At 37.3% G+C, this 14423-nt stretch overlaps 1 protein-coding gene across 8 annotated transcripts in view; it reads right to left on the minus strand.

Moving 5' to 3' along the window:
* FBXO38 (F-box protein 38) overlaps positions 1-14423 on the minus strand; it is a 59317-nt gene that overhangs the window by 5181 nt on the left and 39713 nt on the right. For 5 of the 8 annotated variants that reach the window (XM_023739166.1, XM_023739162.1, XM_023739163.1 and 2 more), the window contains 7 exons: positions 13957-14136; positions 11729-12466; positions 6510-6610; positions 6171-6273; positions 2792-2958; positions 1029-1174; positions 326-429 (listed from right to left, as the gene is read on the minus strand). In XM_023739166.1, the coding sequence (XP_023594934.1) occupies positions 326-429; positions 1029-1174; positions 2792-2958; positions 6171-6273; positions 6510-6610; positions 11729-12466; positions 13957-14136 (1539 nt within the window). The remainder of the gene's footprint in view (positions 1-325; positions 430-1028; positions 1175-2791; positions 2959-6170; positions 6274-6509; positions 6611-11728; positions 12467-13956; positions 14137-14423) is intronic. The other 3 variants (XM_004384923.2, XM_023739165.1, XM_023739167.1) reach the window with 3 other exon arrangements.

Here is a 14423-nt window from a genome sequence, read left to right on the forward strand (position 1 = left end):
TAAATAAATATAAAAATACATTTATATGTATGTAAAAAAATAAAGAGGTTGAGTCAGGTGCCCTCAAATCACTTCCAAATCTCAAAAACCAGTGATTTTCAATTTTCTTCTAATTTTCATTTTTCAACACTGCTTCTTATTCACGGGATGGTAAAGACATATACAAGCAGAGCAATATTCATCTGGTCCCTGCTGCCTGCAGGTAGTCAAATGATCCATTATGTTGACAAAGTGTAAGGTTCCCATTCATATCTTCCCTAAGGCATGTCCCTCCATCTAGTTAATTAACAGCAATTTAGCTTTCCAACCATTTGTAAATGCTCACCTTCTAATGTATAGATTTCTCTTCCCCAGGGGTACTTGGGGTACTTTTTTAAGTCTTCTTCACTTCGAGTGGCTTCAGGAAAGAATTCATACTTAATAAGCTCTCTGTAGACGATAGGAAATTAATCAAAATTACAAAACTGGAATAACGTTGGGATGTGGGGCGAATGGAATGTCAAAACTGTTTCAGGCCCAGAATCTACTGAACATCTAAAACAATACAGTAAATAGCTAACAGAAGTATGATACACTCCAACTAGGACACAAGTCTAGACGAGTCAAAATTACTTTCTTTAGTCTCTTCAAAATCGTAGGCAAAGAAAGCAAGCTATTCTCTAAGCAAATATCTTGGGTGTAGGTGCTTAATACAATGTTAATAAATACACAGAAAGTTCAATTTTCTGATGATATAAAACATCAGCCTTCAGATCTTTTTCTTGATCTCTTTTCCACATCTCAAGGTTAAAGAAATAAAGTCAAATGTACATGGTCATTCTTCTCTTGTAATTTTTTCCCACATGTGAAAATAAAGTTATAATAAAATCTACAGGTACATTTTTTAGTTTTAAGTCCTCATTCCCCTCAGTTTTTCACAAATGTTAATTATTATTACGAGCCTACCTGGGAAGCCCAGATGGAATTATTTAAAATAAGGAGTAACTGGCATTTGCTTCTGGTAGTCCTGGCTACAGGAAATGACTTACTGGTTGATGTTTGCTATAGTGTCCATCCAGCTGCGAATGCGCACCTTGTTCCGGACATTGGGAGGGTTACTGAATTCGTGGATAATACAGATGTGATAGGGGTAGGGACCACTGAATAGTTTCTGCTCCAAAGTGAGTGTGTCCACCTGTGGAAGACAACAGAGAGAAGGCTTTTGGACCCAAGAAGAAAGAGCCTTAGAAATCTATCTCCTAAAGCTTGAACGATCTTTTCATGGGCCTTCAGTTTTAAAATCCTTGGCTGATGTGAAAATCAAACAGTCATGTTCAGCCCTAAACACAGCTTGCCATGTTGAGGGCAAGGCTTAGCAAATTCTCTGTCCAGCAAGATCAGCGATTAATATCTCATTGTTATATAAATGGGGCCCTGGTGGAGCAGTGGTTAAGTGTCTGGCTGCTAACCAAAAAGGTCGGCAATTCGAATCCACCAGCCATTCCTTGGAAACCCTACGAGGCAGTTCTACCCTGTCCTATAGGGTAACTATGAGTCGGAATTGACTCGAAGGCAATGGGTTTTTTTTTGTTTTTTTACAGATTATATAAATAAATGCCCATTAAATCAGAGAACCTGATTCAGGCAATTAGTCTCAGGAATCCACATCTAAGCATGTCCTTTATAGATCTAACTACTGACTGCATTACTCTCTCATAAAAACCAGTTGCTGTTGAGTCCACTCTGACTCATGGTGACCCCATGTGTGTCAGAGTAGAACTGTGCTCCACAGGGTTTTTAATGGCTGATTTTTTGTAAGTAGGTCATTAGGCCTTTCTTCCAAAGTGCTGATGGGTGGACTTGAACCTCCAATATCTTCGTTAGCAGCCAAGCACATAACTGTTTGCTCCACCCAGGGACTCCTATAGTGCCATATATCCTATTCAAACGACTATTACTCATTCTTAAAAACAAATCACATTTTCTTGCCTTCTCATATTTTTCACATTCTTTCTTCTCATGGACTGCTCTCTTCCCTATCTCTAATTATGAAATTCCACTTTGCCATTTTAGTGGCATAAATGTTTATCTCCTTCACGGAAAGGCAAACTTTTTGAGAGAAGGATGATGTCATGTGTATTTTTCAGTATGAAGCAAATTATAGACACTCAACAAATGATCAGTTGAATTTAACTATTTTGGGGCCAGGCTCAAACACTGACTGCAGGAGTTGTTTAATACATCCATTAAACTCCTTTTTGGCATCAAGTTCAGAGCCTCATATACAATGTTTACTTTTGATAATAATGATAAAAATAAAGATGATGATAAAAGCAGCTATTATATGATGGCTTGCTACATACCAGTTAACTGTTCTAAGCACTTCACATATGTTAATTTATTTAAATATAACAATAACCCTAGGGGTAATACTATTCTAATTTTACAGATGAAAAAAGTATGACAAAGAGGTTATCTACTCCAGGTCTGAGAGCCAGAATTTGAATCAGGCAGTCTGAAATCAGAGTCTATGCTCTTAACCACAGGTGACTATTAATGAGTATAGAAGTTTGTTGCGTAACACCTCTCCTCATCACATATTAACTTGCTACAAAAACTTTAAAAATCTAGCGGAGATGTATTAATGAAGAAGACTGGCAAGGTGGTCTACCTTGGTTAAAAAAAAACTGTAGAAACTGAAGAATCATGACTATGGATGGAACAAATGAACAAATGCCAAGTCCAAAAAGGATGAAGACTACAGGAAAAAAAAAAAGAAGGTGTTATCATCAGAAGGTGCAGACCTCATTACCTGCTGCATTGGGCGCAGGTATATGATGCGGTTTCTCTCAGGAGGCATCCTTAGTATCTGGTCTAGTACCTGATCCATATTCAGTTTCTTGCATTGTGCGTAGTCAAATCGGTTTACAATTGGTGCATTTTCTACTTTTAAATGTTTCAGTACCCTGCACCTGGTAGCTACAAAATGAAAACAATGGTAAGTTCTATTAAAAAATTTATACAAAATAATAGTGGCATAGAGCCTATTCAGAATCATCTTTGGAGAACTGGCCTAATTTACATTAACACAAAATACTGCAATTGTAAATAGTTTTCATATAGGTCAAGTACTATCATAGAGTACAAATGATTTGAAAATGTCATGCTGAAGAAGGTGGTCACCCTCATGCTAGAAGGGGCATTAAGGTACCTTTTTCTATCTAAGATTTTACTGTCTAGGAACAGTAAGTATTTATTAGTATTTATTGAAAGGTATGAATAACTATTCACTTATACGATTTTATGGGTAATGTCAAATAAACCTGGAATAATTTCACTCTACTATCTTACACTCCTCCATAGGAAATAAGCAGAGTTGACAACTGTAATTCCTAACTCAAGTACAAAAGCAAAACCTTAAAAAAAATTTTGAATATTTTGGTCTAAAACTGTACAGTTTAATATGATAGCTACTAGCCACCTGTAGCTATTCAAATTTAATTAAAATTTAACAAAATTAAAAATTCAGTTCCTTAGGCACTAGCCACATTTCAAGTGTTCAACAGTCACATGTGGCTATTGACTACCATACTGAATAATGCTGATATAGAACATTTCCATCATTATAGAAATTTCTATTGAACAGCACTGGTTTAAAACATGAATATTCTTCCTGTTTAATGTATAAAGTGTGAGGTTATAGAGAAAAGTAACTGTGATATAATAAGTACATCTAACTGCAACAGTATACCAACTTCAGAACAACATTCCTTCCCTTTTTTATCTCAAATTTCAACTTGGTCCAATTTTTATTGCAGATTTCAATCTGATCCAAGTCAAGTGAGAGGATCAAATGAAGACATTTTAAAACGATATGGCTGATAGGCCCTATCTTATTAACAATTCATAAAGACATCTTCTGTAACATCCTTGACCCAAATGTTATCGTTGCTTTGTAACTTTGATGTTTGAATTCTGAGCAAGTCTTCTGCCTTTCAAGCTCATTTTCTCTTCCTTATTCTGTGACATGGTGGGAGGAAGAGGAATCGGTGTTGGGGACAGAAAGGGAAGAGAAGAGAGAGAAGGCTAGATGGCAGAAGGGTCCAATGGCTATAAAATCAGACATGGCTAAGGTCAAATCTAATCTCATTTAACCATCTTATCTGCCATTAACTTAGCTGGTATCTAGGGACTGAGCTACTTATCTAAGGCCCTCTGTCTCATGATAAGCTGAGCTAAACTATTTGGTTTAAGGGCAGAAGGCTGGGCCTAAGCCCATGTGACTCATCACTAGGGAGGAGAAGATATGTGGATAATCATCAAAGTCAAGTGCAAAGGTACAAACCAGTCAGATTCTCAGAGAGCTCAGAGCAGAGAAAGGAATCAAAGGTCAACCAGCAGAGTCTTAAGCGTGAGCGTGAGATTCTTAGAGCTGAGAGGCAGGAGGCAGAGTGTGGACAGAAGAAAAGCTTTTAAAGTGCTGCTGTAAGGCTAGGCTGGGACTCCTCTGCTATTATGATGGCTGTGACTTTAGAGAGCCCATGCTTTCTCTTTTAAAAGGAAATTCTAATACCAAACCCAAACCTGTTGCTGTCTAGTCGATTCCGACTCGTAGCGACCCTACAGGCAGGGTAGAACCGCCCCACAGAGTTTCTAAGGAGCGCCTAGTGGATTTGAACTGCCAACCTTCTGATGAGCAGCCACAGCACTTAACCACTACACCACCAGGGTTTCTGGAAATTCCAGCAGGGGGTAGTAATATTTATATTAGTATTGCAAAAAATACTAAGGGATTTTTAAAAAAATATATTAAGGGGTTTTCTTTTGTTTGTACTTAACCTATGATATTAGTAGTAAACAAAACAAAGAGAAACCATAAAAAAGTAGTTACCAGCCTAAACTAGGAGAATCCCAGAAAGGAAAGATCAAACTGACACTACCTCCAATTGGGGGTAGTAATTTATTAGATGTTTTAGGACAAAAGCCTCATTGGATGGGTTGCAGAAAAGTACCACCTCTTCAGGGTAAACAAACATGGGGTCTGGTATCTTCTAGAATTCGGGGGAAAGGTGGTGTCTGGACCTCAGTTTGATCTCTCCTTTCTGGGACTCTCCTAGTTTAGGACAAAATGTTGGGTAAGCACTTTTTTATGGTTTTGTTTGTTTTGTTTACTACTAATACAATAGATGAAGTACAAAGAAAAGAAAATCCCTTTATTTTTTTAAAAAATCCCTTAATATTTTTTGCAATGCTAATTAATATTTACTAGGCTTTTACTAGAGACCACATCCTATACTATGTATGTTTGTGTGTGTACATGTGACCTAATACATGTGTGTAAAAACATGTATACACGCATAGCAATCATTTAACCTTCACAATAGCTTTATGAGGTAAGGATTATCACGCACACTGTACAGACTGAAGAAAATGAACATGGAGAATATATAACTTGCCTAAGACAAGGAATAAATCGGATCTTCATAATTTTACATGGATACAAAAATATAAAAAATTATGAAAAGGGAAAATAAATAGATCACGTACAGTACATTTTATGTATCTAAAATTTTAAAAGCTCACATCAAACAATACTCCCTATTTGTTCAGAGATAGACATGTATGTAAGTAAAGGCATGAAAGGTGGACTGAAGAATATATATATGAGTATAGATGATGGGAGAGATGAGATTGACAATGAGGGATGAATGGGACTATAAAGAAAAGCAGGACTTGGCCTAGTGACAATGTGCCATGAACTGACGATATCATTGGTCATCTCAATCAAACACGGAGCAGTTAAACACCTAAGGTCCAGTCTGTAACTCCTCCCCACAAAAGACATTCCAACATCACACAGCTAGCAAATGGCAGAGCCAGGATTCAAGTTGAGAGATTGACTCCAAAGTGCATGCGTGCTGTTCATCCACTCTGCCAAATCAGGTAACAATTATCTTTTGGAGGAGACCAGAGAAAAGGTTATTTCAAAAGATGAACCAAGTGTCTGCACATGAACCTTCAAGAGTACTATGGAGTAGTCATTTGAAAACTACAGAACAAGAACAGAATTAGAATATAATGCAAAGATACCTCTAAAAAAAGAATACAGCAATGTAACTATAGTATTTATGAGTCCTTAATTTTTAAAACTTATTCATGATGCTCTTGTATTGCACAGGTCCAATACATACCATGGATGAACATCATCTTGGGGCAGTCTTTCAGCACTAGATCTGTGATTCCACAGTTGGTCATAGTGACTCCAACAAGATTTTTGGATTTTAATACAAGGACCTAAAAGCAGTAAAGTTAAAAAGTTCCATGTGAGTGAGTCTTTGTTCTTTTTTTTTTTGAGGTTACATAAATGTTTTCACTGGCACAACAGAGAAGCAGCTGCTACCAATTTCTTCTCCTTAGGACAAAGAAACTATATAAAGATTGGAAATACAGTTCCTTTGCATTAGGCAAGAACTTGGTCAGACTAAGAACAGTAAGTGAAGGGTGAAGGTTTTTTTGTTTTGTTTTTTTACCTGTACATGGTCATCCTCAATCACAGGATCACTGGTACTGGTGGACTTATCTGCCATTCGCTTCCGCTTCATGGCATGGCGTGGCTTTGTTTTGGCAACCTCTAGAAAAGGCAAGAGGAAAATCTACGGTTCAGCCTTGCTTTCTTTGTTTCAACAGAGCACATTCAATTGCACATGTACAAACTCCAACAAGGCAACTCCCAAATCTACGACTCAGTTCCTAAACGAATATAATCGGACTGCTATTTCCAACTGACTGTTGTAAAACAAAGGAGCCCTGATGGCGCAGTGGTTAAAGTGCTTGGCTGCAAAACTAAAGGTTGGCAGTTCGAACCCACCAGCCACTGCACAAGAGAGAGATATGACAGTCTCCTTCCATAAAGATTTACAGCCTTGGAAACTCTGGCGCAGTTCTCCTCTGTCCAACAGGGGCACTATGGTTTTTGGTTTGGTTTCAAAACAAGATCATCCTCCATTTTCTTAAACACATCTATATCATGCATAACCTCCCTTTTCAATACCCAGGCCATTCAAACAATCTAACATTCTTGTCTCTAATCTCCCTGCTTCAATCCATCCTAAATACTATTGGTGGATTAAGCTCACTTTCTTGTAAAAAAAAAAAAAAAAAAACTTTAAATTATTGCTTGCTGCTTAGTGAATATGTTTTAATTCCCTGACATATGGAGCTATGATTTAGTCCCATTCATTCACAACTTTATTCCTTACTATATCCTACTCATCTCCCACTGCAACGTCTCTGAAGCCATTAATCAGTCTATCTCCTTCTGACCAGAACACGTTTCCTGACTTCACTTTTTGGAACGCTACCCATTCCTATAAGGTCAGCTCAAATGCCACCTGCTCTAACAACTCACCCTGAACCCCCAAACATTATATATTATTCTGTAGCTCCCTGTATACTTGTTTTATCTCTCCATTTAAACTAAAAGCTCCTTGAAGGCAACAACACTGTCTTATTTCATCTTTGTATCAAAGTCAGGCATTATCAGTGTACTAAAATAAACATTTATTGAATGAACTGGCACTCAACATTTTCTAACTGAATACATCACAAGCATGTAAATGGAGTAACAAAAAATATTTACTGAGCACTTACTGTGTGTCAGGCACTGTTCTAAGAGTTTAATTGTATTGATTCATTTAATCCTTCTAACAGCCCTCTGAGACAGATTTATTATTCTCATTTTACAGATTAGAAAACTGAGGCATGGAAAGGTAAAATAGTTTGCCAACGTGTAAGTAGTGGAACCAGTAGTCAAACCCGGGCAATCTGGTGCCAGTCACTATGCTAGAAAACCATTAATCTTTTATCTGCCAAATCCTGGTTAGTAAGACCCATAACTCACTTCCTAGTATTATTCTAAAACACTGTAATCTAATTACAAAAGCAAATATTGTCTTGATGTTATCAGCTCTAAATTTATCTCTAAAACTTAACAAGTACATACATATTTCAAGAAAAAACACTAAATTGTCCTCATTTTTGGTACTTAACGATACTATAGCAGAGCATATCGTGTGAAATGAGGTTGACTTTCATGAATTATATCCTCACAATATTATATGGATGTTACATACACATATATGTATGTCACATATGTACAAATATATACTACTGACAGATTACAAACATTTCACTTGGCAATTCTGGAATCTCAAACACAATCACAAAGAAAGAGTAACGAGGTGCAAATATTGCAGATTCCCAAAGACTTGGGGCTACGTGGAACTCTAGAGATCCGGTCCGTGCTTTTCACACACCAAAACCATTTTCCCCACCATCTGAAATATTTGTGAAACCTCACTATGCAAAACAATTGAAAGCAGCTGCTCTGGTTGAAACCTAAAAGGGAGTCCAAGAGTTGGATCCATCAAACTTCCTCTGAGCCCCTGATATCAAGCAAAATCCTGGCATTCCAGAAACAACATGAGAACCATTAACGTGGTCAATCCAGTGAAGGCCTCTTTTCACAGTATTCCTGAAGGAACTTCATACAAAATCTGATATCTTCATTGACAAGGACCTTCTAAAGGTAGGATACTTCATATAATAGCCAAAATTCAGACATCTGTTACTACTCATAGGTCCTCATTTTCTCTCCCAGCAACAAAAGCAAAAACAAAAAAGGTCTGTTTCCATTCCTCCATGTCAAATAAGTCTTTTAATTAATATTCTCCTTTTATGATTCAATTTTTAAATCTCTCACCTTCCTGGATTGCTCTTTCCCCTTCCTTTTAATTGATCAAAATATGAGGCTGAAAGTTTCCTGCTCTACAAAGTGTCTTAAATTGATGGTATGTATTTTCCAAGAAAAGTTACAAAACTAACTCATACTTTATATGCAGATGACCCTGAAAAACAAAGGCTTCCCAATGTAAAAGGAAAACAGAGTTCTTACTGTTTATTGCTCTCTTTATGTCTTCCTTCCTCTTTAGGGACAATTCATCGTGTTTAAGGGACTTCACTTTAGTGATTTCATACATCCACTAGCATCAACATACCTCATGTGATGGTTTCTACCACTTATTAAGTTCACAATTATTCACTGGGCCCCATACCATGTGTAAGACATTGTGCTAGAAGCTGGGGATATAATGGCAGAGAAGCAGACAATGTCCCTGCCCTCCGAGCTCATAGTCTATTAAAGAGACAGATAGTAAAACACAGAATTATGACATAGTGTGATTAGTATTAGTTCAGAAGATGCTACAAAACACAGAAAAGCAGAATCTGGTTTGGGAGTGTTAGAGAAGGAGTTTAGTATTTATGAGAACCACATTAATCTTAAAACTATTCTTTGTTAACCCGATTATTTTTTGTGATATTTACATTATAAATGATTAAACAATGAAAATAGAAAGAATTACTTACAGGTATTTATTCCCAAAATAGGAATTCACAAAACAAATAACTACGTTAGCTTCTAACACGACTTTAATACTATAAAAGCCATAAATAAAACAAATAAAAAATTCAAACTTTATTTTGTTTGAAGTAGTTAAAAAAATCCAGAACACTCAATCAAGCTTGTTTATTAGTTCAGATTTCTTTCCTTAAAACTTTTAAAGCAGAGTGGCCAATAGGTATCGAAAACATGCTAGACTGAAAACAACAGGTTGTAAACCATCCAGATTAACTCTTCTCAGAAGAGACCTGAATAATATTACAATCAGAACTCTGATATTTTCTCAAAGAAAAAAAGTTATTCACAGTCCATCGTATGGTACTTTAAAAACATTAGTGATAAATTTAGCTAGTATAAACACATTAACTACATACATTAGAAGTCTCCTCAAACTAGGAAAAAAAAAAAAAAATCACAAGATAACAGATGTAATTTACCTAAAAAAGTAAATAGCACTATATAAATGAGATTTTATTTTTTTAATCCAGCAAATTACTTAACCTAAGAAAAAGTTCTATACTTTATTACGATTTGGAACTGAAAAACGGGACAGAACATGAAGCAAAAAAGTAAGTCAAATCCAAATGGTTAATATGGATGATCTATTAATATATTTAAAAGCAAAACAAAACACAAACTATGAAACTTTTCCAAGAGTCAAAAAACACATAAACTGGGAGACCCAATCTTGGGTCTCAATAGAAATAGTGTCAATGCTATAAAAATGAAGTCTCTTTTCAGTTAATTAAATCAATGTAATTCCAAACAAAATCCAAGATTTGTTTTTGGAACTTGACAAAATTATTATAAAACTACATCTATAAAAATAAATTTTAAATGTATGACTAGCTAGGGAAATTTTGAGAAAGAATAATGAAAGAAGACAGAACAATAGTATGCCCAGAGATAAACCTAAGTATATAGAATTTAGTACATGATAAAAGAGCACTTCAAAATAATAGCATGAAAATGAATGTCAATACACAGCCTAAGACAACTTGGTGACAATCTGGAATAAAATAATAAAGTTAGCTCCCATAGATTAAAATAAATTCCTACTAATTAAACTAAAATAAACAAATAAATGAATAAATAAATGTATGAAAAGATGTGAATATTTATGTGAACCAAGTGTAGGGAAGGCCTCCTGCAGAATAAAAATAAAGAAATCATAAAGGAAAACATGGAAATCTGACTTCACATAAATGAAAAACCATGCAACAAAGGATGTCATAAACATTTAAAATTCAAACTGGGAAAAATATTTTTAACATATGGCAGGACAAATGGTTGTACTGTATAAGTATTACACATTTCGATATGAATTTATGCTACTATGATGATTAGCAATGTAATTAATTTAGGTCTCATATTTATTTTTGTCAGTTTAACTCCACAGGATTCAATCAGCTCTATTTAGTATATAAAAAAGCACTGACTCTGCCATTGTTCAGGGGCTGATTTTAAAATTGAGGGATACCTGGAAAAAGTCAAAGTATATTATTATTCACTGACAGGTATTAATGATTTAATAAAAGGCAGGAGGGATTACTTAAAAATAAGGTCAGAAATATAAACAGAACTCTGATTAAGAAATGTGCTTATCTTCCCATTCTGTCGTACAAGGGGTCGCTGTGAATCAGAGCTGACTCGACAGCATCTAACAACGACAATACCAACCAACGCAATGCTTTGGAATACACATTATATACGATTAATGACATTATATACACATGTATGTTTTGAGTATCTAGTTACCGAAATGATTCTCATTCAAACTAATTACTTACCTGCTTACTTCCTGGAAAACCTAACTGGAAGCAAAGCTAGACTTCAGAAAAAATTAGAAGCACTGCAGACGCAGATATAGGGGTAGGCCCAGGAAGCTGCACTGAGACAGAAGGCCCCAGCCCCGATAGCTTTAAGTCCTTACCGTTTTGGCTAAGATTTAAGACTTCCACTAAGAAATGAGTTCCCTAAGTGCAGGATGGGAGCAGAGTTCATCAACTGGGGCTGAGACATTAGAATCAGTGTTGTATTTACATTAAAAATACAGATACGTAATTTTCTTAAAAGCTGAACTATACGAGTTTTCCGAGTTGGATGTTTCACAACCCCTCCCCCACCCCTAAATCATTGCTGAAAACTAATTCAAAAGTTTATGATCCAAAGAACCCCAAAATAGAATCAATCTGCCAAACTGGCTCTATGAGAGAAAACTTATGGAACAAGCTAATGCCTCTCTTGCATCCTAGCCTACAGTTGCTAATCCTGGGAGCATTGTCATACCTGACTCAGATACCAGCGGTACATGGGAGAGTCTGCTCCTGGCCCTTGTTAGGGGCCTCCGAGGATAGTCTTCATTAGACTGCACGTCACAGCTCTCAGGCTGGGAGCTCCCCCTCCTGTCCTCACCTGTAGCCCCAGAGCCATTCCCATTAGTCCTCTCATCATGTGCTGGGCCTGAAGACCCCCCGTGAGGCAGAGTCCTAAAGGAAAAGGCGGATCTCGTACCATCCGGGCCATTCACAACACAGGCTCGGCTGGTTGAAGGACGTTCCTCATCAGAACACCTGCTAGTTCTCCTTTGGGATTCCTGGGGCCTGTGACAGCAGCATCTGGGGCAGACAGAACTCTCTGCATCTCCCTCCTCCATGGCCTCAGAGTCCTCTGACCCACCGGGGGAGCAGACACACTGCCTGGACACATCCACTTCTGTAGGGCTAGGCTCGGAAGAGCCGCCGCTGTTCACCGTCCTTACAAAGTCGGGGCTTTGAGAAGCAGTGCTGTGTGAGCTGGAGTTTCCCACTGTGGTGGCCGTGGTGCTGCTGCAGCTGGGATAAACATCCTTGTTTTTTTTCTTTTCAGGAATATCCCTAGCTGCTTTCATATCGGCTTTGATCTGCTCACTGGTGACCTGACAGCCTTTCTCACAGCTGCTTTCCTCGAGGGGAAACTGCTTCGACTGGCCCATCTGATGGGAGTTGTACCTCTTTCGAAGTGGAGTCTTGCCTTTTCCACTTACTGCTTCCAGAAAAAGAAGAATGGCCCGAGGAAAAGAAAAGATTTCAGTACAAATTCTGGACAAAAGGGAAGAGTAAATTCGGAACAGGAAACAATGTACACTAGTTTTCCTAAAATATAACTGTGATCACATCACTCATCTGCTCAAAAATTCTCTATGGCTCCCTAGCACCTACCAGGTTAAAATCCACACTCCTTAGCTCAGTCCTCAAGGTTCTCTATGATTCCAAACTATCTTTTCATTCTTGTCCCTTCTATCCATTCTATACTTTAGCCCAAACTTTTCTCTGACAATACCCCTGACTTACGACCTCTGGGTCTTGGCTCACACCAATTCATCAGCCTTGGATTTCTGCTGAATCTCTCTGCACCCCAACCCCAAAGCCATTGTAGTGTATGTCCTATAATAGCGTTATCTATGTCTTTGACCTGACATTTCAGTCAGACTGGAAGCTCCCTAGAGAGAGATAATGCTTTATTCATTTAATCCCTTACAGCACCTAACACAGTACCTGGGGCACAGTAAGGCTCAATGAATATATATAAAGAACTACTTAAATGAAGTTTTGTCTGACCAACAGAAGACCTAGTTTCTAAATTCTGAAATTAAACTTTCTAGGAAATGTTAGGTTAGTCTTCTGGTTATATTAAATTTCAGTTTTTATGTGGAACATTAAAAGCTTCTTTCAAACACAGTATAAAGACATCTCAATTTCTTAAAAGAAATAAAACAAAAATTCAGTATTCAGTCAATGGTTAGTAAATTATTCCATGTCTAAAGAGCCAAGCTTTCCACACACAGAAGTGTATGTATATTTCAGGTATAATGTTAAATATATACTGAACTTTTAAACATTTTAAGGAATAGCGTACCCAGGGATAAAGGAGTGGATAATTTCTAATAACTAATCCTTTGTTAAAAGTGGTAAGCATATATGGTTCTGAGAAACAAAAACGGAAAGATAAGGGAGAAGTATGAACCTAAAAGTTAAGAGAATTATAGTTTCTTGGTGAGGCAAACAACAGAAGGTTGTTGCCTACATTTAAAGAGAGGTAAAGGTTTATAAAAACATACTTTAGGACTCCCTCAAACACCAAAATAGTCACCAATGTTCACTAAGCACAAATAGACTATCAACTGGGGAACGTTGTTTTCACTGCTCTGGATTACTCTGCAGTCATTCTCTACATGAAACACCGGCCTCCTGCTTATCCCTGATACCTGATGCCACAACCTCCTAAATCCTCCACTGTGGGACTCAATCTTACTCCTCTTCCCTGAGCCCTCATTCCACACCTTTCTGCTGTACTACGCTTGCCTAGAATATATCCAGATTCCCCACTCATTTGGACTACCATCTTTCTCGCCACCTGTCACATTTCATAAGGAACAGGTTAACTGAACCGCAAGACATAGCAGGGACACATTACACAAAGGCCAAGTGTCAGTCTTCACAGAGACTCTAACAGGTCAGAATAAGACAATCTCTCACCTGACAGTTCCCTGGACTGCGCTGACTCTCCGATTTTCTCTTCACGCTCAGAGTAACGTCGAGCACCATTCTTAGGAATCCAGACTTCTTGGAGTTCTAGACTGTCTTCCTCATCATCACTCTCTGAATCATGAACAGTAATGGGGGTTGGTTTTACTACACGCTGAAGACCACTGGGTCCTAAAATAAAAAGCACAGGACTAACAGTTACTTTTGGCCCAAGAATGGCTCTCACTCAAAAGTACTGCTTCCAGTGATATGGGATTACAGAGATCCTTTGGCTCTGTGTAGCCACCCTTATTACTCACTGTAATAGAACATGTGCTTGGACAAGATACTGTGAAACCATTCTTCATCTGAAAAGCATTATATAAACATTAACCATGATTAATATGACAACCAACTCTATACATTCCTAAAGGTAAATTAAAATAGAACATATGGCATCCCTCTTCAGGAGATTCAAT

The sequence above is a fragment of the Trichechus manatus genome, unplaced genomic scaffold (genome assembly GCF_000243295.1).
Source record: "Trichechus manatus latirostris isolate Lorelei unplaced genomic scaffold, TriManLat1.0 scaffold00130, whole genome shotgun sequence".
In the NCBI taxonomy this organism is placed as follows: Eukaryota; Metazoa; Chordata; class Mammalia; order Sirenia; family Trichechidae; genus Trichechus; species Trichechus manatus.